The 23,511-nt window shown below is 38.6% G+C and overlaps 1 protein-coding gene across 1 annotated transcript in view; it reads left to right on the top strand.

Moving 5' to 3' along the window:
• The first annotated feature begins 6,438 nt into the window (after window positions 1–6,438).
• LOC140238805 (solute carrier family 12 member 9-like) overlaps window positions 6,439–23,511 on the top strand; it is a 32,891-nt gene continuing 15,818 nt past the window's right edge. The window contains exons 1-2 of the mRNA XM_072318704.1: window positions 6,439–6,808; window positions 23,098–23,232. Coding sequence (XP_072174805.1) covers window positions 6,466–6,808; window positions 23,098–23,232 — 478 coding nt within the window. The 5' untranslated portion in view covers window positions 6,439–6,465. The remainder of the gene's footprint in view (window positions 6,809–23,097; window positions 23,233–23,511) is intronic.

Below are 23,511 nucleotides of genomic sequence, written 5' to 3' on the forward strand. Positions count from 1 at the left end.
TAGATGCTTCTCTTCCCCATTCCTCTTCAGATGAATTGCCTGACTTTCATTCATGATTAGTTTCCATGTGTCGGAATATAGTGTCATTAAATTTGTCATATCCGACTATCCCACTATGTTCACAGAATCATATTCAGCTAAGCTGCTGGTATACACAATATTTGTGTATAGATATTTCGATATTCAAGTTCTGAATGATCTCACAATGTGATGCTTAATATTGATATTTTTTTTTTAATGATGATATCTGGTAATTACCCGGGGTAATCATACACAGAACAAAATAAGTGGTTTACTAACAATAGGGTATACCACTCATGTATATTATAACTACTCAACTGAACCAAAACGATATTCATTAAGTTGCCATCATATTCGTCATTGCAATGGTTGGAGTCATTGTAACGGGTACGTGTTATGAAGTACACGCAAAAGTTTAAGAAACAACCAATAGCTAATGATGAGTATGACAATGTAATACTGTACTGCCAAGGAGCTTTTATTTGTGATAGTTTTGGACCAACAAATGTAAAGAAAGACTGTGTATTTTGACAAAGGAGTTGTTCTCCCTTACATTGGTAATATCGTTATCACACAGTTTAGACTGATTTCATGATGTAATGAAATGTAAATTCAATTTTACTCACATTTATCACCATGTGTGTTTGCAAGTATGTATTGTTTTATTTATGCTTACTCTCATCACCTCTCTGATGAACAGCGCAAGAGGGCGCTTGATCTTATTTTGTAGTTGCTTGTGCCGTCATTCACCTCGCACTTCCCCCGTGCCCCTTCCCTCAAACCCAAATTATTGTGATATATTTGTACCTTGCATTCTGTTTTTAAGTAGCTCAAACTTCATGAGCCAGTATTCATGACCATTGTGTATTCCCAATGACATCAAGGGACGTCCAGTGCTCAGTGTAATCCGTGGTTTCAGGGGAGAACAAAACAACATAGAACGACATGTATCATTGAACATGGATGTATTTTCTTTATCGAGAAAATCAATGTCATAACCCAAATGCAACTAAGATTACACAGCGCTACATTGAACTGTTTGATGCATTTCTTAGTTTAATTCCCACATTATTCGGATTATGCAAGATTCACATTATGCAATTTCTCACCATGTAGAATAAGATATAATCGCTGCAGTTCTGACTTAAAGGAAATGTATTGAACGCTTTTCCGTGGGGTATCAACATTTCTTCCTCTATTTTATTCAATTTATCAGCTTTTTTGCCAGGAAAGGTATGAAAGATGTTATTTATGCAAACCTTGCCGTCTTGACTTCTCATGCTGCGCATGGATGATGTAATAGAGTACTATGATATGATTACTAGAATATGAATTATAGACATAAATTATTTGCACGTAAATGCTGTTGTCGCATACCATTCGCAGCCGTGTTTAAGTCTTGTATATTTTATCCGAGTTAATTCAAATATGAAATATGTTATTCACTGTATTCAGTTTTCGTTTGGACAGGCTGCGATATGAGTGTGGGAAATATTTGTTATTTTGCTGCTTCTGACGTTTTGTCTATCAAGTTGATTGGCACGACTATCATTGTGAAATGCTTTCTTGTATTCTAAATCTCTTCACTTGTTGAATGACTGTTAACACTCTGTATTCAACGCCAGTGAATGTTCAAGGATACACATACTCTGTTTATGCTACACCATACCGCTGACTAGTTTGGTTCCAAAATGTCGTAGAAATTATATATATAATATGTTACAACTGAATGCTATAAGACTGTTTGTGTGTGTGGACGATCATAAGAAATTACTGCCCTCTTTCCCTGTCGCTAAAATATTTCCTCACCCACTTTCTTATCGTTTTGGAAGCGTGAATAATGCTACAGTGGTGGTTGTAGCTTATATTTCATATGAATTGAACTAACTTATTTTTCATGAAACAAGAAATGTAAATAGAAAGAATTGATATATATAATACAAATCACTTTGTACTGCAAACATGTGTCTTCATGTCATTCCATTACCCTCGTTTCACTCGGACCTCTTTGATGGCGTAACTGTGCTGCAGGCGAGCGATGAATGAGAGTTGATATTTCGTGATATTATATCGTGTAAGTGGCATGCAAACGTAGGATTTGAATATACCGTTTTCACAATGAAGTATTACCTAATAATATATCGTGAAGATGATTGTGGTGTTGACCATGAAATATCGATGGCAAATATACGAAGTTATTAATTTGGCCATTGAGAATCTATTTCTGTCGGTTTGACGAGTGGCATGAGAAACCGATGTTGGTAACGCGCACGAAGATGGCTGAAGTTTGTGGTGATGATGGCGGTGGTGATGAAGACAATACAGTCGTGTTGATTACAAGAGAAGTACGATGATGCTCTTGGTGATTACGGCGAGGTGAATAAGAAGTGCATTGTAGGGCTTACTATGAAGTGTAAATAATCTGCACGCGCCGCGTAATAACAGTGGTATATAATCATAATGGTGCATAGCAATGGACTATCTCTCTCACTCTGTCTGTTAATCTCTCTCTCTCTCTCTCTCTCGCTTTATGCATAAACATATATTATATATATATATATATATATATATATATATATATGTATATATATATATATATATATATATATATATATATATATATATATATATATATGTATGTATATATATATATATATATATATATATATATATATATATATATATATATATATAATAAATTATATTTTATATATATATATATATATATATATATATATATAGCAATTGGTTTCTGCTCGAAGTCCAAGAAAGTATAGATTCACAACAGTAGTTCAATATGAAAACTCCGTGAGAGACGTAGTTTTGACGAATTTTCGCCCATAGGGCTTTGTCAAGTCAATCGATTGACTTGACAAAGCCCTATGGGCGAAAATTCGTCAAAACTACGTCTCTCACGGAGTTTTCATATTGAACTACTGTTATGAATATATATATATATATATATATATATATATATATGTGTGTGTGTGTGTGTGTGTGTGTGTGTGTGTGTGTGTTTGTGTGTGTGTGTGTGTGCAATACTACTACTACTATCATTATTATGACAATAATAATCATTCTCATTATTAGTAGTAGTAGTAGTAGTAGTGGTATTAGCAGCAGCAGCAGCAGTAGTAGCATTAATTCGCCTAGATAATATCTCATTTCGATGTAGTGGAGTCGGCAGTAGATTTGTTTGTGTCCAGTTTCTTCGCGTCTTTAACCTAATTATATCTCACTTTTATAAAGTGCAGGCCACGTTTCGCTAAGTTGAAACGTTTTAGTCAAGGTATAGAGGTCCTTTAAAATGTATAGTACATTTGTTTATAATGCAGCAGTTTGCGACTGATATTATAGGCAGTTTATGACATATCTCGCCGTATAGATAAGATGATGCAATAACTTTTAAGCTAGCATTTGCTTGACGTTACCTAAACCCTTATAAATAATCACTGAAAATTATCTGGTCAATTCTTTTAGCTTTTGTGGCACAGAAGGAAAATTTCAGAGCTTCTTTGCAAAACAGAGGCATGAAGAAAGAAAACCTCCATTCCATAATTTGAAATGCACGATAGTAAAGAAGAAAACAAAAGTAATAAGTACGAAATAAGTTAGTTATGGAATGTTTATTATTCAAAATGTTTCCATAACACACTGATATCGCTCATAATCATCTATACCCAAACTATATAGATGATGATTGTAATCTTGTCATCTTATTTGTCACCTTGTCACCTTAGTTTAACATTGATGATCGAGTATAATATTGACTTGCCCACAACATCTACACACGATTTTTTTTTACGAGTTGAAAAGAAAAAAAAAGGCACGTATATGCATGATTGCGTGCCAACGTCTGTGTATCATACTACGGGTAGTGTTGTTTTGTCACTATATTTTCGTGGTACACACGGCTTAATGGACAGTGTCCGTAGCATAATATTATTATGTTATTCTATGTCTGTGTGTATTTGTACTTCAAAACAAGTACTATGGTAATGCTTAGGAATGATTTAGCATCATATAATACTTCTCAAATGCTTTAACGGAGCATATATCTTGACATATTAAATTAAGATTGACATATTAAATTAAGATATACGTTTTTGCATATTTGTTTTTATTGTTCTCTCCAGTGATCTTAGATGTATTCAAGCTTTGCTTCTTAGTAGATCATTCTTTTCCTTTGCTTCAAGTTTTCTTGGTTTCTGTCGTAAAGTGTGCTTAATTTTTTTCGGATATAAAATTATCTGTGTTATGTTCTATTATATCTAAGGATCTATATTTTTTTTCAAATTGCTCAAGATTTCATGAACTGATACATGTATACTTAAACTTGTATTCTATACACGTATGTATTATGTATAATATTTATGTATTCTATACATGTATACTTTTACGTATTTTTTTTAATGGTGGAAATAAGTTGATTTGAACTCTTATAGAGATGTCAGGATTTTGCAATAGGCCTACACTTTTTATTTTGACTATGATCAATGTTACAGGACAAATTGGCAACCCCCAAAAATTCCCACTTTTTTGTTTGTTTTTCACAATTTCAGAATTGTTTTCAGCTTAATTCAATTCAAAAATAAGGAAGTAGGCCCTATGTCCCTTTCAAAGTTTTACACAGGCACGTTTGTTAATATCATAGGCCTATTCATCTCGGTTATGTTAATTAGTGTTTGTTATTTCAATACAACTGTAAGAAAGAAAGTCTATTTACATACAACTACACCTATGATAATTTCCATTTTAATTATGTTCATTATTTTATTTCGGTATAAATAATGAAAGAGAAAAATGTGTATTTTGACTATTTCATGCTGCTCTTTCGCTGTTTCCTTGGTTGCGTAAATGGATAATTTTGACCCGCTGCCTCCAGAAAATTTATTGCTCATAAATTTGATATTAAATCAAGCATACTATACTCCCGTAATCAGTGGTTTACATGTGCATATCAATTCACTATGTTTGATGACAAAAGTGATAATTTACTTTTCAACATTAATATATTTGATGATGACTGCGGCCTAGTCGTATAATTGACCCTGAAAATTTTGCATGGGGCTTGTTTGACCCAAGAAGATCGGACCTATAAATTTGGCACGATTTTTGTCATACATACCTGGTTAACATACCTGGTTGTGGGCATTAAAGGCATAATTTACCATTTGCAGATGAAACAGAAATCCAGCTTTAGTGCTTTAAAATATGAGTTAGGGATAGAAACAACCACTGAAAAAATTGAATCCGTATAATCGATGTTAAGTGTTGTTAAATACACAAAATGTGAACAATAGTTAGAATAAAAATATTTCCAGACTAAACTGTCTACAGTTATAGTTTATTGAGAAAAACAATGATATCTCCATATATTTTAGGCTTTATTGCAAACATTTTATAGGGTAGAGTGTTTTGTGATACAATGGACCTAACATTACACATTATGCATCAAAATATAATGTGATATCTTGAACATTTTTGAAATCAGCTTTGTATAACTCAGGTCCAGTTTACCTTTGGGAGCACCAAAGGTAAACTGGACCTGAGTTATATACAAAGCTTATTTGCCCCTCTGATACTCCATCGTCTGGATGCGGTAACTAACAAACTTATGTTTTCTGTGCTTTACGGTTTATTGAGAACATGGGCATGAAAATTGCTGCTCAGGGTCATTCTATGTCCTTTTTTGTCGTGTTATTATTTCATGCTGCACTTTTTTGCCGTCATAGTCTGCGAACCTGACCAATCGCGGACCAAAAATTAACCAACGACAACAACTACCTACTAATTCATATGCGTTGGAATGAGTACATAAAGTTACCCTGCATGTCTCCTCACCTTTTTTTCCAGAGCACAAGGAAATTATAACCAAGAACTCGAGAGATTGAAGCAGACAGTGGGAGTTTTCTCAAAGAGATGTTCTTAGCGTCTATCACTTCGGATTTTCTCACTACTACTTACTCAATAAAAACTCTTTGAGGATGCTACATAGCGCCATCTCGAGGTTTGGTGGCTGTAGTCCAAGTTGGTCAGGTGACACTCTTGAGCCAGGTGAGTGGTCACGAGACGAGCACACTACAATCTGTTCGTGTGTTTGTTGCCGTACTATTGTACCCTGTTCTCATACAAGCATGCATGTATCCACTTATATGCGTGTGTATCGTATGCTAGTACACTAGTAGTACATCGTATTACGTACGTGCTACGAGCTGTATCGTGAAAACACACGAAACGTGTAACAACAATCGGAACTGGACTGTCCCACAACGAGCGTAATTCTTCCTACCATTACTACTACTTTATTAGTGCCACTCACTTCTACTACTTCATGTGAGAGAGTGACGAACTGAGGCCGGGCCTTCGCGTCGTCAGCTGACTTTGAACTTTTTCTTCGTTATTCCATATAAGGTCAGCAGCCGAAAAGCGTAATTTCCGGTCATGACCGATGCTATTTCACAGCTAGAGAAGAATGCATGCCATAGCGATAGGCATAGCGGTGTGGTCGGTGGCCTGGACAACATGACAAGCGAAGCGGCAGCTGTGAACATGGAAAGTCGCGCAAGCCCCGCCGGGAGATTGAACGGAACCCGACCGACGTCTACTGGGGGAGGAGGTGGTGGCATATCAGGAGACGAAAATACTCCACTTCTGCGATACGAGCTTAATAGAAGTGTATCTGCTGTAAACCCCGCCAATAATGCCCGAAATTTGTCGACCTTTTTCGGTTGCTTTATGCCATGTGTACTTTCAATCTTCAGCGCAATTCTGTTTCTTCGTGTCGGTGAGTAGTAAAATTTATTAGGCCTACCCCCCTAACATTTACGTTTACTTTTTTTAAAAGGCTAGGCCCCCTGAGCCTAGGGCCTACAATTAATTGTACAGGTATTTGTAGATATTTCTACTGCCTGGTCCCCCGGATCCGTCCCATACGATTTAACGTTGGGCAGGCATGAAACTGAATTTAGAAACAACTGCAGAATACATTAATGACCAACATAATTATGTAGGCCTACCTCGTCAAGTGAAGTTTAGCCCTAAATTTACATTAGGGCCTAGATTTCTAATTTATTATTTTCTACAGTCGGAACTGTAAACTACTAGACTAACTCTACACTGTTACACAGTGTCTAACAGTCAGTGTCTATGAGTATGATGTTACACGGCGCAGTTGCGGGAACAACTGAACTTCCTTTCTTGTAGACCCTAGTTGTAAATTTACCCTTCTTCTGACCAAACCAGATTAGGACATCACCTTCAGTTCAAACATCAACACTGCAACAACGTTGTCTGCCTGCAGAGACTCCAACTCTCTACTAACTAGAGATAGAAAGATCCGTCTGTCCGGAGGAGTCTTTCATTTTTTTTTTTTTTTTTGACGTTATTGCTCTCCTCCATAGGAGGGGATCCGTGAAGCCAGACGCAGTCTCCGCGGAACATATCCCTGATGACCAGATACAGACTGATCTTTCAGTCAACCAACTCTCCTGCTTTCGACGGGAGATCTCCCGCCCAAAGCCCATTTTTGCAAAATCTCCCATTCTCCTGCTTGAGATTTATATGTAATTTCTCCCGCCCTGGGCCCCTGGCTCTGTTTCTTGCGCTTGAAATGATTTAGTGTCATCGCATGTTGAAAAATAAGCAGTCAATTTGGAGTCTCCCGTTTGCAAGGGGTTTCAGGCGGGAGAATCTCCAGATCAGAAGGTGCTTGGGTTCTCTGTGCATGTGGAATGGTTTACCTGCAGCAGTGGTCTTGGCTCCATCAATTGACTCTTTCCAGAGCCACCTTGTAACACAACTCATCCTTCGTTAGCTCTTCAGGGCGGAGTAACTGCGAAACACAGCCCAATTGCCGAACGCAAAGCGTTCGGGCTGTGTATGGAAAGATATTGAGTCACGGTATGGGGTAGTATCGCAGATAAATTTTAGCATTGATGTACTAAAAATTGCTTCATTTTGAATACTTACAGATTTTATCCAATTGTTGATAACACTTGCCGTGGAACGTTTTGCTCCGTTTTGCTCCTCCTTCTGTAAAAATTAAAGACTTTAAATGATCTGGTCAAGAGGAATCTGTGAGAATGACAACTGCTCCATTCGACGAGACTGTCATTTTCATAATTATTGCCTCTCTTGTTGTCCGAGAGTGTTGAGTATGTCTGACGGTGGTAAATTACGACAGTATAACTTGAACCACGGAAGAAACGCCAGCGCCAGCTTCATCATAGTACCGCCGCCGGTAACTGCGACCAGCAGCCCCATACACATAGCGTAATGGGACTGCGTACTGTAGCATTCAGGATCATGATAAGGTAGCATCGCGGATAAATATCAACTTAAAATCGAAATATTTCTTCAATTTGAAGACTTAACAGTCTTAACAGGCGGTGAGTTGGCTCAGTCGGTAGTGCGTCTGCCTCACGATCACGCGGCCCGGGTTCGAACCCGAGTCAGGACTGAGCAATGTTGTGTGTAAACATACCGTCCCCTCTAGCAAGAGGCAAAACACTCTGTCCCTCGGATAGGACATAAAATGGAGGTCCCGTGTATGAGAGAGAGTCACAGCTCATGCACGTAAAAGATCCCGCTTCATTCATTCATCGCAAAGAGCAGGGTGTCTAACCCGGTGAAGTGGTCCCACCCCACATCCAACTGGACCTCATGGAAGACCAGCTTAGTGTAGCTGAATATGGGCTATCCAGCCATCTTCACAGATGGAAAATGAACAACAACAACAACAACAACAACAGTAATGTTAAAGTATTGACAACAGGCTTTGGGTAACGTTTGTTTCTGCCAATAGTCCCTTTCTGTTCAAATTGATGACTTAATGTGACTCGGTCGAGAGGAACCTTGGAGAGCTACACTGAATTATTGTCGGCCAGCACAGGCGCACACACACAAAGAGACATGATCTCTTTGCGCACACATCACACGCGCACAATCAAATCCACTGACGACCGGTTATGCGCTGGCCGTCAATTCAGTGTAGCTCTTCCAGGCTCCTCTCGACCGAGTCGCATTAAGTCATTAATTCGAACAGAAAGGGACTATTAGCAGAACCAAGCGTTGCCCGAAGCCTGTTGTCAATACTTCAACTTCACTGGTAAGTCTTCAAATTGAAGAAATTTTTCGATTTTAAGTTGATATTTATCCGCAATACTACTTTATCATGATCCTGAATGCTACAGTGCGCAGCCCCATTAGGCTATGCATATGGGGCTGCTGGTTGCAGTTACGCCGCCGATGGGGAGTATGATGAGGCTGGAGCTGCATCGAGTAGTATTTGTAAGTTTTGACGACAAACTTGTCAATTAAAATATTGGAGAGCCATCTTGCGCACCTTTCCCGCTCATTTTCTGGGTTCGGAATGGCAAAAAAAAAACTCTTCTTCTGGCCATCGCCCAGTTTATTAGAACACCCAAACGCTTCACACATCGGCATTTTTGAAGTGAAGCAATAGATCATGCCGCGTGCATCCGCTGCGTGGCCGGAAGCACGCGGAACGCTACCGCTTGCTCGGCCTGTATCGCCGTTGCTTAAGCAGGGCTCCCCGAGCCAGCTGACGCTTTAAACAAAAAGCAATGTGATGCTACATTAATATATGTAATACAACCATGCCGTCACATGATCTTTCTCACCGGCGTACAGAAATTGAACAGTTACGATTCAAAATTAGTGATGCTAAAAAATCAATTGTGACGAGTTGGGAGGGTATTTTTCAATGAAACTTAGTCATTATGGTCCTTGATTTATGTAGATTATGGTGAAATTTATTCAAAATCGTCCGGACTTCTCCTTTAATCATCATCAGCTGAAGGTAATAATGCAGTTATATGTGATCCTGCATCACAAAACAAGCAAGAAGTTGCCAGATATGGAAGTTTAGATAAGGGTAGATTCCCATAACTTGATGAGACTTTAGGTTTTGAAATGACATTTAACTCAGTTCAAATCGACTTTACTAACTGATCTTGATCAGGTAAAGGAAGTACACCCTCTAAAAAAAAGAAGTGATTACTGAAAAAGGAGGCTTTGAAATGAAGGTTCTCTTCTAGTGCTTAAAACCTCACCCTGCAGTACAGTCCTAGTGCTCTGTGCAATGAATGGGACAAAAACAGGATATACAGTGTAGAACTCTGTAGCATCCTCAATAAAGAGATTATCAGATTAACTGGAATTTGTCAGTTGGCACTCACTAAGCACATTCTATGCAAGACTATTGCATACTTTAAGTGAAGTAACTACGTTCAGAAGTTATTACAGTGTAAAGTGAAGAGTGTGTGGTTCTTGATTAACCCGTTGAGGACGAGTCCCGAGTATACTCGGGAAGGTGTCTATGGGAAATGCGTGTTGTAGCAAAATCAAACCGTCCTCAATGGGTTAAGAAATAAAGAGGGTTCTCTCAGACCAAAGAGGTACAATGTACTTGACGAGCCTCAGACATACAATGTACTAATATGGGGGATTACATTGTTCTATAAAAAACAACATCACATAAAATACAGATCCCAAATTTTAATATTTTGTAGCAGAAGAATTGCTCTATAAAAAGAAAAAACAACAACACAAAGATTGACTAGGTTGACCCATTTCACCTATTTTGAGTCCTAGTGGAAAATCTGATTTGTTGGGGGTTTTTTATGCACAGTCACATGACATGTACATGCTTACTTATGGTCCTATGCATGGAGTCCAAATGTCGGGAGAACATGTAGGCTTTCAGCCAATTAAATCCAAAAATTGCATACCATATATACTGGGCAATTACATTTGAATATTCCCTCTCTGACTACCCAGAACTGGTTTTTATTACTTGTGCTTCTCTTTATTCTAACACAGCAGCCTGATTTTCCTTTGTCTGCATCTACATCTGTATAGATAGAGCTGAAGACAAGATTGTAGGTTGCAGCCTTTGCGGGGCCACTTTGATGTCTTTATGGATTTATTATACATTATCATCTTTTGCATGCAATATAATTTCATGTCATAATCCATGATGTACATGTATTCTGTTGGTATTTATCCTGACATACATGTAGATATTATATTGTTCGTTGTGCAGCAAACACTATAAAAGGCCAATATTTTTGATGCAGTATGTAGTTAAGTTTAGACAAAGGTGATTACGTAGAATAAAATTGTGTGATGCAAAATTACATTTACAAGTACTACTTGAACATCTACATTGTACAGGTTGAATCTAACTGAATGAATTCATGGAGAAGTGATTTTAAAAGGATTTTGCAATCCCTAAATGTTATCAGGTAATCATGATTATTATAACCTGCTAGTCCAAGTAGCTGGAGTTGGCAACATTTACAGATTATACCCAGCATTGTTCCATAAAAATTATGCCTTAGGGTGTAACAGTGTAATTTTGCATGAAGATATCTTGGGCTTATGCAGTAGACAAAACTAGCCCAAACTTACAGCAGGGAGGTGGTAGGAATTTCTTACTACCTCCATGCTTACAGTGTACTACATATTGTTGTAGTAGGGAGGACCACTTCCCTTGTTGTATGTTACAGTACATTGCCAGCAGAATGAGAGAAAAAAAGTGAAGCTTTTCATTTAAATATTACTGTTTATTATCCGTGTTTGAATGCTACAACAATAGGCCCGTGCACACACAACGAAAATCGAAATTACAATCGCGATCCAAATTTCGATTTTTTTTTTTCGACCGTTCATACACAAGGAAAAATCGCACTTCGCAGCAAGGAAAGAACAATCAGTGGCCAAATTGCGCATGCACGAAACTTGCATGACCGAAGACTGACCCCGCGGTCCCAATAATATTGACGTTCACGCGCTACTAACGATGGGATTAAAAATACCGATTTCCGAATCTCGATCGTGTTCACACACACGACGCTTGGCAAAATAATTGCGATTATTCTGAAAAATCGCACTAATACTGCGAGTTGGATCGCGATTACGATCGTGAAAATTAGTGAAATTTTTCTGTCCACACAGGAAAAAATTTCGAAATATTGATCGCGATAAGAAAATTGATTTTTAAATCTCACTTTTTCCCTTGTGTGTGAACGGGCCTAATATACAATGTAGGTCCTTTGCTGCCAGAGCATCAGATCATAATTTACACAAACTACACTGAAATAACATTATATCTGTGGGGACTTTGAGTTTTGTCATTAGCAGAGGACTGGCCTTCTACTGAATGTGTTTAGCCATGAAATCTTGCCTGCTATGTTGGGTATCATAGGCTTGTGTCAATTATTGTTGGACAATCATACTGGCAGCATACTTGACCTTTACACTGTACAACATGTACATTGATACAAACTTCCTCTTCTGATGTAAAGTTGTGCCCAAGTTGGAGACCATGAATATCATAAACATTTTCATGTTCCTGATTCTACAGTGGGTATGTTATTGTGTTTGATGATAAATCAAGAAAAAGGTGTGGTTCAGCCCTTCATGTTTTTTCCCCCCTAATTGTACATTTAGAAGTTAATTGTACCTGCAAGTTTGTACAAGGTATGTACATGCAATACATGTATGTGCAATTTGATGATAATACATGCCTCTGGCAACTTGATCGGCCACAATGTACATGTACATTATACATTGTGGACCTAGCTTTAAATAATACAGCATCTATTGCAACTTGGTTACATGCCCCTCATCCCATTCACTCTAAGGCACTCTGTACACCGTACTACTAATAATGTAGTCTGTTCAAGCAAAAACACATCGCCATGAGAATGCGTACAGTTCTTCAAACACTCCTTCCCGTCTTGGTCGCAAAGGCAAACAATCTTGTGAATACAATTTGTATATTAAACCAACTTCCTATTCAGTCCATCAGTCTAGAGATAGCTAGTCTTGGGACTGTGCTAGTGATATTTTATGGTCATGTCATCTACCTAGTTTCTGTTCTAGTGGTTGATTGACAGAACAAGAGTCAGAAGGCATGTTTATCAAGTTCTTTATGACATAAGTTTCATCCTGTTTGTATACCTGTGCTTTCATCATGACATGTCCACATGTAATTTTAATACTGGGTAATTCTGTGAAGTTGGGGCACAAAGTGTGACATTTTAGCATAACTCAATACTAATTATGCTATACATATATTGTTTATAGGCTTTACATTTGTATTGAGACCATACATTTTCCTGGAAATTTTGTGCCATTCAGACTCAATTTTGATGAAGTTATTAAAACGATATGTAACGGTGTCCTGTAGCATCGTGACGTGTCCATGTAGCATCGTGATAGTTAAAAACTGGTCCTAAAAGACAAATTAATGCAATTAGCTTGACCAAAATTTGATATAATATGCATAATTACTAGATTAGTCAGATAGCTAAATATCTTAACTCTCCTTTCCAGTTTTACTTTTACAAGAAAATTACACAATGTGTCACTATGCTACGCGGTGTCCACCAAATGACACAAAAAAGGACACCGCATAGCATTGTGATACATTTTGTAATTTTCTTTTAAAATTAAAACTGTGTACAGGAAATTTGAGATATTTAGCTATCTCATTCATATCTTGTAAATATGCATATTGCATCAAATTTTGGTCAAGCTAATTGCCGTAATTTGTCTCTTAGGACCAAATTTTAAAATATCACAATGTTACATGGACATGTCACGATGCTACAGGACGCTGTTACTGTAATAACTTCATCAAAATTGAGTCTGAATGGCACAAAATTTCCAGGAAAATGTGTGGCCTCAATGCAAATGTAAAGATTATATTTTTCGTTGATTATATTTTTCTGATAGAATGAAAAAGGTTTCTGCAAGTACTAATGCAACATGGAAAATCATCAAAGAGGTCCTAGGTAAAAAGCCTGATTCTCCGCCAACGGATGATATCACATTAAACGGCATCAAAATAAATGATCCCAATATGTATGCTAACTCATTTAACTCATTTTTCGTTAACATCTTCCTCCAACTGCATCTTGCACTCTCACCTGCAACTGCACTGCACTCACCTGATCACCTTCCTCCAAGAGAGTTATGTCGTTGGATAGTCATTTTATGAGGCCTCCATCCATTTCAAGCTTAATCGCTTATGATGGTGGTCTCCTGCATTCATTGATCTCTGTTGTTTACTGAAAAAATACTGTATATCTTATTTTATGTTTCTGTGTATCTACAGTGCTCAATGCAATCACCTATGTGTATCTATTTACTGTTATCGATTTATTTCACTGCACTTGTTATTCTTTGTTCTTTGTACTTTTTGAAGTTTGTATTCAAATTGCATCTGATTGAATGCAGAAATAAACGCAAACAAACAAACAAACAAAGCCTACAAACAATAAATGTATAGCATAATTAATATTGAGTTATGCTGAAATGTATTTTTTAAATATCACGATGCTACATGGACACTGCCCCAACTTCATGGAATTACCCTACTGTATTGCAATTTGAAATTCCAAATGGCTCCCTGGTATTCCACCAAATGTGCTGGTGCACAAAGTTAAAATTATGAAAGGGCCTGTCTCACTGGAGGAGATGTCACTATATCGTGGTAGCTTGGTGCAACTTGAAAGTTCTAAAAATGGTTTGCATTCTCACCAAGGAGGCAACTCCAAGATGACATCTTCAGATGTGGAGATGTCTCTGTGATGTCTCCACATTGATGGAGGTTGGTCGCCATGGGTGTCTGGTAGACACATTGTTCACAAAATTATACCTTGTCCACAAGAACAGTCCACGAAACTCAGGTAGTCTCCGAAGGACACTCAGAGAACATATACATCACCTTTTGTCTGTTAGACAGGCAACATTGTGGTCATCTTTGGGGTAACCTCCAGAGACCAGAGTAGATTTTGAGTAACCTTGGTAGGAGGGGGAGGGGGTAAGCTGTCTGCTAAGATGCTCTCATGACAAATCTTGGTGGGGGGGGGGGGGGAGCCTGATGATAACCACCTTTGCATTTATGACTGTATGCTATAGGGCATACAGTTTTGTACATGTGCACTGTAGATCGAACGATACTACCTTCAAACTGCCATGTTCTTGTTGGCATTTAAGCAAAGATTGCTTATTCCATACTTCCCTTATTTAGGTCTACTGATAATTACTTCATCCTTTATCAATGAGAAAAAATATGTTGACAAGATAAATGCATTTCAAAAAATGAAAACAATAGTCAAACATCTTGATTTTTTTCTCATGGCTATTACTAAAGGCACTGATTAGTTCAGTGCTACAATGTATTTTGCATTGATGTAGGACAATTTGTCAGTCAGTTGCTAAAAGTTTTCATGTTTATTAGATTCCTAAAGTTTAAATGTATGCTTAGTGAAAATTGTACATTACAATAGTTGCTCTGAATAAGGAAGTCATTTTTTCTGGGAACAACCGGAAGGCAAAATTAAGTTAGGAACCAGTTGCACTGTCTTTCCATCGGTTTTGTAAGTACACATACTGTACAGCTTGTATTACTCTTAATTTCTCAGAAAAGTGTTCATGGTGCAACTTGATATGTCAAAAGGATACTAGTAATACTTTTTTGGGGGAGGGGCATGTCATATTATTTCAGAGGGGACCTATACAATCATGGTCACATGAAAAGTAGAGAAACAGAGATCTGTAAGACATGCATTGTGATATAGTATGTTCATATAATCCATGAGGATTCAAATTAATGATACTTCGGTCGAGTTGCTTTTCTTGCAACCACTGACAAATATTGATTACCCTTCATCGACATACAGTGTACAGTATGTAAATAAAAACCAATTATTCAGCATTTTTTTTTAGCATGGCTATTACTCATAAACACTGTAATGTACATGTTAATTTGTGACTATGAAGGGCAATTTGTCAATTACGTGTAGATGTGCAATAATCCATGGAAATTGAATCTCCTAAATTACTAGCTTTAAAAATTCCTAACTTATAAGCTCACAATTGCGTTCTAATTTGCACTCATGGGTGTATGCAAGGGGGTGGGGGGTCAGGAGGGTCGTACAACCCCCCCCCCCCTGAATTTTCAAAAGGTCCACTTTTTGTAAAAGACATTTGTTTTTGGAGGGCTTTTTACTCTATATACAACAGGGAAAAAAGTCACTTTTGTATGCACCAAATGGCCCCATTTTAAGATATAAAATTCAAAAACTCTCTACTGTGGGAGGGGGGACACCCCCCTCCCACACCCTCCCCTCGCTCTGTCGCTCCACTGCCTCGCAAAGGTAAAGGTCCAAAAATTGTGATTACGACCCCCCCCCCCCCCCCCGAAAAAAATCCTGGATACACCCCTGTTGCACTGATCCATTTGTTGTTGTTTTCAGACTTAATCTCAAAATTGACTTTATATACTGTATATTGGGTTTGGATTCCATTAAAACTCAAGACTTGGACTATTGGAAGAAGCTTTTCCATAAGGCTTTTGTGGCTGTGAGGGCAAAAACAAACAAACAAACAAACAGAAGAGGCTCTTCTTTACAGTGAAGCTCTGTGTTCACTATAAGACAATAGAAGTCATATTGACATTGGTCTGCTTCATTTACCCCTAAAGGCGGTGTCACACCTGTCCGGGCAAGCTACGCGGGCTTGTGGCGAGGAGGTAGTTTAAAGCACGTAGAAGATTTTCCGCGGGCGGACAAGAATGTTTGCAATTTTCGCACTTGTTTCTTACTTACTAGACGCGTGCTACTTAGCTTCTACTTGCGTGCGTTCCGTGTGACTCGCGTGAGAGCTTTGAAACCGATCCATTTTCTGTTACGAGCGACTTACGGGGATTGCGAAGTACCTGCTTTGGAGTTGCCTGTGAGGTGCTACCGGTAAGGGTTTCCGACTTGTGTTCTGCGCGTACCTCTACGGGCAACTCCCGTGACTCTTCCGGAACAAGTTTTGAGCATGCTCAAGGCCTTGTCATACCGTATCTGGGGAAGTTTTGCGGCTTGACTTGCGGGGAAACAAATTTGCTACCCGGAGCTCTCCGCAGTTGGCCCGAACTTGACAGTACCTAGCACTTATCTCGTCCTTAGTTGCCCGAAGGTGCGCACGCTAGTCCAATTTTCCCGCAGCAAAGTTTAGAGCATGACCAAAACTATTTCCGGATGAGTCGCGAGGATTGCCCGAAGAGTTCCACGCAGAACACTCGTAGGAGGGCCGTAGCCGCCGCAATTCACAGGCATTTGACCCACTTGAAGTAGGTATAAGTTGCCCGCTGATCTATGCCTATGTGAAGGGAGTGCGTGCCATTTGTGGGCTCATTCTCTTCTTTGTCCTCTGTCCTCTGTGGCGTCGAGGACTACCTGGTCCCTTTCGGACAGGACTTCATCCGCCGAATGGACTTCAGCAGCAATTTGATGCATTTGCTGTGAATCTTCCGGGCTTTGTGGCTGTCCATCCACTGGACGTTCTCTGCCCTTGTGCACTTTCCGTCTACGGAGCATCTTCACTTCTTGAAAGCTAGTTGACAAATGATTGTTTGCCCATCCACTCGAACCAGCCTATTGCTCAGGCTAGCACTCACCTCGCAGGCGACTAGTACGCAGATAACACGCAGTTGTGGCGCAGGTACTTCGCAGAGCCCGTATGTCGCCCGTAAGTGACATAAAAGAAGCTATCACGAAGCTATCATGTGACACCCACGCGCCTAACATGCAGTTCAACGGAATACACGCAAGAAGGACTTAGGTATCACGCGTTTATCATGTAATACCCACGCCAAACTCGCCCTAAACCTTGTCCGGCCGCAGAAATTATTCTGCGTGCTGAAAAATCCCCATACGCTGGCTTAGCTGGTGTGACAGGGCCTTTTTTGGCAGCGGGTAAATAGAGCCAGCGTGCGCGCCTCCGGGTAACTACTTTTGAGATACATGCTAGGTACTGTCATGTGCGGGTCATCTGCGGGGACCTCCGGATAGCAAAAATGTTCTTCGGAAGTCGCACGCAAGGCTGGTGTGACACGGCCTTTAGGGCAAGGGTTCAGCGTGTCAGCAACCTTGAGCAGTGGCAGTTTACATACAGTAGACTGTACATTCTGCTTGTATCTTTATTCAGAACCACATTGTGGGGACTACCCAGTTCTACTACATTTCAGTCTGAAATGGCAGTAACATTAAAAAAAAAAAAAAAAGAAGGAAAAAACCAGTCTGACTGAATTATGACAGAAAGATAGGTATATGTGTATTCATTTTATACCAACAGCAATGATATTACAATGTAGGATTTCATTTATTTGTTGTAAAACCAATTGCCAAATCACCTGTATTCAGAAAGTTTTTGGTCTTAGCCATGATTTACAGTTTCATGCCACAAGTATGCAATGAAAAATAAACTGCCCCCCCCCCCCCCCACTTTTAGAAACACAGCGTCAGCCTCGGAAAGGTCCCCCCTTCCCCCCCCCCAAAAAAAAAAAAAAAAAAAAAAAAAAAAAAAAAACACAACAACAACAAACAAACAAAACCCAAAAACAAAACAAAACAAACACACATGAGAGAGAGGGATATATAGAGAGAAGGTGTACTTTTGTAGGTAGAATTACCATCATTTACAGTGTACTGTATCTCAGTTCCTCTTTTTGAAAAAGGGATGGAGTGCCTAGTAGCTATATTTGTCAGTTTTACTTCCTCCCTTATACATATCTGAAAAATTAGTTGCCCATTAAAGGTCCTGTTTACCTTTGGGAAAAGTGATTTAAAAAATGTTCAAGATATGACATTCGATGCATATGTGTAGGTCTGTTGTACCACAAAACATCCCATATAACATTTTCGCGATAAAGCCTAAAATATAAGGAGATGCAGTCAGTCCGCAGCACCCGATAATTCGCTCGTATTTATTCAACTCGTATGCAAGCCTGGACAGGCTTGCATACGTAATGAGCTGCGTAAGGGGATTTTGTCCTTGGGCTTTCGGCATCAAAAATACACCTTATCTTCACAAATTTGGTATCAAATTCAAGGAAAATACTTAAACTATGGTCACATGTTACTCCAATTATTGTAAATGAAAAATATCATAGCGTAATTTGAGCTTGAAAAATGATGAAAAAAGTAATTCGTGCAGTACACGTTCAAGACGTCAAAAAAATATCAAATTCACCTTGCGTCTCAATGAAAATGCTTTATTTGGTAGTCCATCTCCTAATCTTTGTATCCATGTTCGGTAAATATCTTGACAATTTGTTGCTTAATCCGGTCAGGAACCAGTAAAATATACATCGATGTCAGTGCTGATCAGCTTGAAACCGTGCAGTCTCAAGAGTAAGCTCTCTCATTGGACAGCGCTTGCATTCAGTGCTTGCATTACGTCATTACGCTGCTGCATAACGGTTTCATGCCACTTGCGGTTTCTTGGCACGCGTGTAGTTCAAGCGCTGAATGCAAGCACTGTCCAATGAGAGAGCTCTTTCTCGCCGCTGTACACTTTGTGTGGAGCATACTTCCGGCTTAGGAGTGAATTTTACAGACATTTCAAAACGAAAAAACTAGTATAAATCATGCTTGCGTCTCCTTGACTCCAATATATGATGAGCATCTAAGTTTCCTCTCTACGAAAAAGCCAAAATCAGAAACAACAGTTTCTTAATCCGGTCAGGAACCAAAAAAGAACAAAATCTTCCGTGAAAAGCAGGTAAAATGTACGTAAATTCAACTGATTATATAGTCGTGATAAGATCCGATGTTATACGCAAATTTAGTATCAAAATAAAGATGAAAGTCTGGAGAACAATTTACCGTGACTTGTAGCCATGACGAATGTATGTACAAGGCGCTACACTGTGAAAACCATAGCCCTATCAAAGTCTCGCAAAATCTCGCACGACGAGACACCTTTCGAACGCAAAGATCGTCAACGAGAGTGCTGAATAAATCTTGCCGGATCGGCTCATTAGCATACGTGCTGCGGACTGACTGGATATCTGTATTTTTCTCAATTAATCGTAACTGTATACGGTTTAGTCTAGAAACATTTTGTTACAACTTTTGTTCACATTTTGTACATCCATGCTGCATCTGTGTATATTTAAAAATACTTCACATCGATTTTATTGATTCAAATTTTTACAGTGGTTGTTTCTATCCCTAACTCACATTTTAGAACTATTTTAAAGCACTAATGCCGGGTTTTTGTTTCGTCTGCAATTGGTAAATTATGCCTTTAAGTAGAACATTTTACACAATGCAGAAACATCAGTCTTCTGCAAACAAACTGCAGCAATCCACAGTGTAATAAATCTTCACAAAGGTTTCATTAGATACAGTGAATCACAGGTGGATCACCCTAAGTACAATAATCATGTCTTCTAAGACAGATGGATTCCAGGCTTTTGGTTAAAACCAACAGAATCCCTTGGTAGATTTATCATCTAATGATTAAGAATGAGAATGAATCCGAAATGAGTAGATTTATTATTGCAGTAAGAGTATTCATGCCTGGAAACAGAGTTTGGAGGCCTGTCATCTACTGTTTATTTGGTTTGAGTCAAATTTAACTCTTAATGTGCCACGTTCGCATGCCTGACTCGGTCGACGGCGTGCCAACTTCGCATATTCTGCTCAAACTCACAAACCCGCCCAATCCGATCGATAAATCGCCAAATGACACAGTACAATGAAAGATCATGTTGCGATTTCGTTCCTCTCACATGCTGTAACTTGCATTTTATGTAATGATTGGCCAGCAAGCAGCCTTCCCTACTGGCTTTGCTTATAAATTCTCAGTTTCTGTCACTGTTTTGTATGCAAAAGTCATGTATTGACAGTATTGTAGCTATTATAGCTAAAACAATCCTTGATTTGTCATACAATTTATGCGAAAGCAAGGCTTGGCATTTTCTCTACAGCTTTGCTCACTATACATCCAGGTTTTAACTAACATGTATAAAAATTACATAGATTTGAAAAACAAAATGTTTTCTCAAAGCATAACTGCATTGGTGTCTTAGAATAATGTGGCACACATGGGGTTTCCACCATGGCACTTAAATAGTTAAACGGTTATCAAAATAAAAGTGGCAGTGTATGAAACTGCAACTGAACAAGTACAATGTGTTTACATTTTTTTTTCCCTGAAGTTTTTATAGACATGATGTCTTCCTCTGTGGTCAAAAAAAAAAAAAAATCTGGACATTGTAATCATATGTACTTGGTGATGAGAGTTCAAGGAATCATACCAAGGAGGAGATGTGTGTACACATGTATGTATCTAACGTCATCCTCATAGGGATCTTGTCCACTGTTTGAGCCAAACAACATGACTGACAGTGATAAGAACAACTTGATGATGATTGTTTATTGAGCCAACCTGGTTCTATGACCTTTGTTATCTCTCTGGCAGGCAGTCTGATTCCTATTGTCCATGATAACTGATAATCTCTGCTCAAGGCTGTTTGGTGTGGATGTGACTTGTGTCCCTACCTGATTCATCTACTGTAGATGACCTCAATCAGGGAGGTAGCACCTCCCTGCCTCAATGCTTGTCCCTCTTGCTAATCTTCTCTATTTCAATTTAATTCTATCCAAAGTAATTAATGGGTAATAGATATTTTGGACACGCTAGATTGCACTTGAACTACTATAGGCCCGTTCACAAACAACGAAAATCGAAATTTCAATCGCGATCCAAATTTCGATTTTTTTTTTTTCGACCATTCATACACTGGGAAAAATCGCATTTTGCAGCAAGGAAAGAACGATCAGTGGCCAAACTGCGCATGCGCGAATCTTGCATGACCGAAGACTGACCCCGCAGTCCCAATAGAGTTTCGCACGCGCTACGAACGATGGGACTAAAAATACCGATTTCCGAATCTCGATCGCGCTCACACACACGACGCTTGGCAAAATAATCGCGATTATTCTGAAGAATCACACTAATAGTGCGAGTTGGATCGCGATAAGGATCGCGGTAATTAGTGAGATTTTTCTGTCCACACTGGAAAAAACTTCGAAATTTTGATCGCGATAAGAAAATCGATTTTTAAATCGCACTTTTTCCCTTGTGTGTGAACGGGCCTAGTGTAAACCCCCCACATGTACATTGTATGATTACAAATTTAGGAATGAATCATTATCCCTCTTTATGAAGGAAGCTGCAATTTAAGATCATTGTCTTCATACAATGTACATGTTCTGCTGCAGTAGGATGCAGAAATTTGTTTTCAATTCCATGGTGACTGATGTTAATGTAGAAACTCATGAATCTTTCATAGTTTTGTGTCCATGTACAAGACTTTCTGTGATACACTTGGGGATGATACCAAGTATTACAAAGGGTGAATGTGAGCTGTTTGTAGAATGGAAGTGAAACTGACAGGAAAAACTTGTGGTATGATAAAAGCTTTGTTCAATCATTATGTTACCATCTTTTATCATTGATACACATTGCAGATGGTACTGCTCGGTATTTGAGCTCATTATGTTGTATCATATATACTACTCATCAACAATAAGTCTCTGTATTTTTGTTGTTGAACTGTAGTGCACCACTTGCATAAACTGACCCCAATTTCATACATTGTAAGCACTACATTTTGTACATAAAATTTTAAAGTGAGAAGCAGAGTGTGCAACTATATTGGCCATGATAAATTGCTGTATGAACAGCAGACCAATAGTAGAGCTATGTACACCATATGCAAGGGCTCTTATTAGGTAGTTGAGCACAAACAAGTCAAGGCTGGTCATTTACCAGAAGTAATTCAGTGTTTGTTGAGGGTTATGTACAACCTGGAACTTGTTGACAAAAGTGTTGGGGGGGGGGGGGGGCAGGGCTACTCTAATCAAACAATCTACAATGAAACATTGTATCGCTTTGATATTTAGATATTTTAGTTATATTAAAAATATACCTCTTTTAGGCATCAAGTTTAAAGATTTCTTCATGAAAGGGTCATGTACAAATTTACATCATACCAAACTTTTCAAGACATGCCAAGACTTATTAAGAATCATAAAGTCTACAATATCTGTGGTGTGGCAACAATCTACGTATTCCTACATATGGTATATTTTCTGTATAAGTGTATTAGTGAAATATGTGCATTGAATGAAGCATTCAAGTATTGTTACAATTGTTTGGTGTGTTTTTTTCTCCCTCTTTCTTCCTGAATGTCAGGTTTTGCCATAGGGCATGCAGGTTTGTTGGAGACTATTGGTATGTTTACCCTGGGATACTTCATCGTTCTTCTCACGGTTCTTTCACTCTGTGCCATTTCCACCAATGGAGCTGTTGAAGGAGGCGGGGCTTACTGTATCCTTAGCAACACAATGAATTACAAACTAGTAGATGAAAGTGAAAGTGATTACTGTGTGTTCCTGTCAAAACAAGAATGGAAAAAGTTCAAAGATTATACACTCTATGTACAAACAAAGAAAATATAGCAGAGTTAACTTGTGTTTTCATTAAAGGTGTAATATAGTAACATGAAGCCCTGATTGAGAACACAATTCAAGTGGTCTTGAACAAGATGTATGATGTCTAGTGCAGTAAACACACACACAATATATCATGGGATGACAATGTGTAGTT

This window comes from Diadema setosum, chromosome 15 (assembly GCF_964275005.1).
Source record: "Diadema setosum chromosome 15, eeDiaSeto1, whole genome shotgun sequence".
Classification (NCBI taxonomy): domain Eukaryota; kingdom Metazoa; phylum Echinodermata; class Echinoidea; order Diadematoida; family Diadematidae; genus Diadema; species Diadema setosum.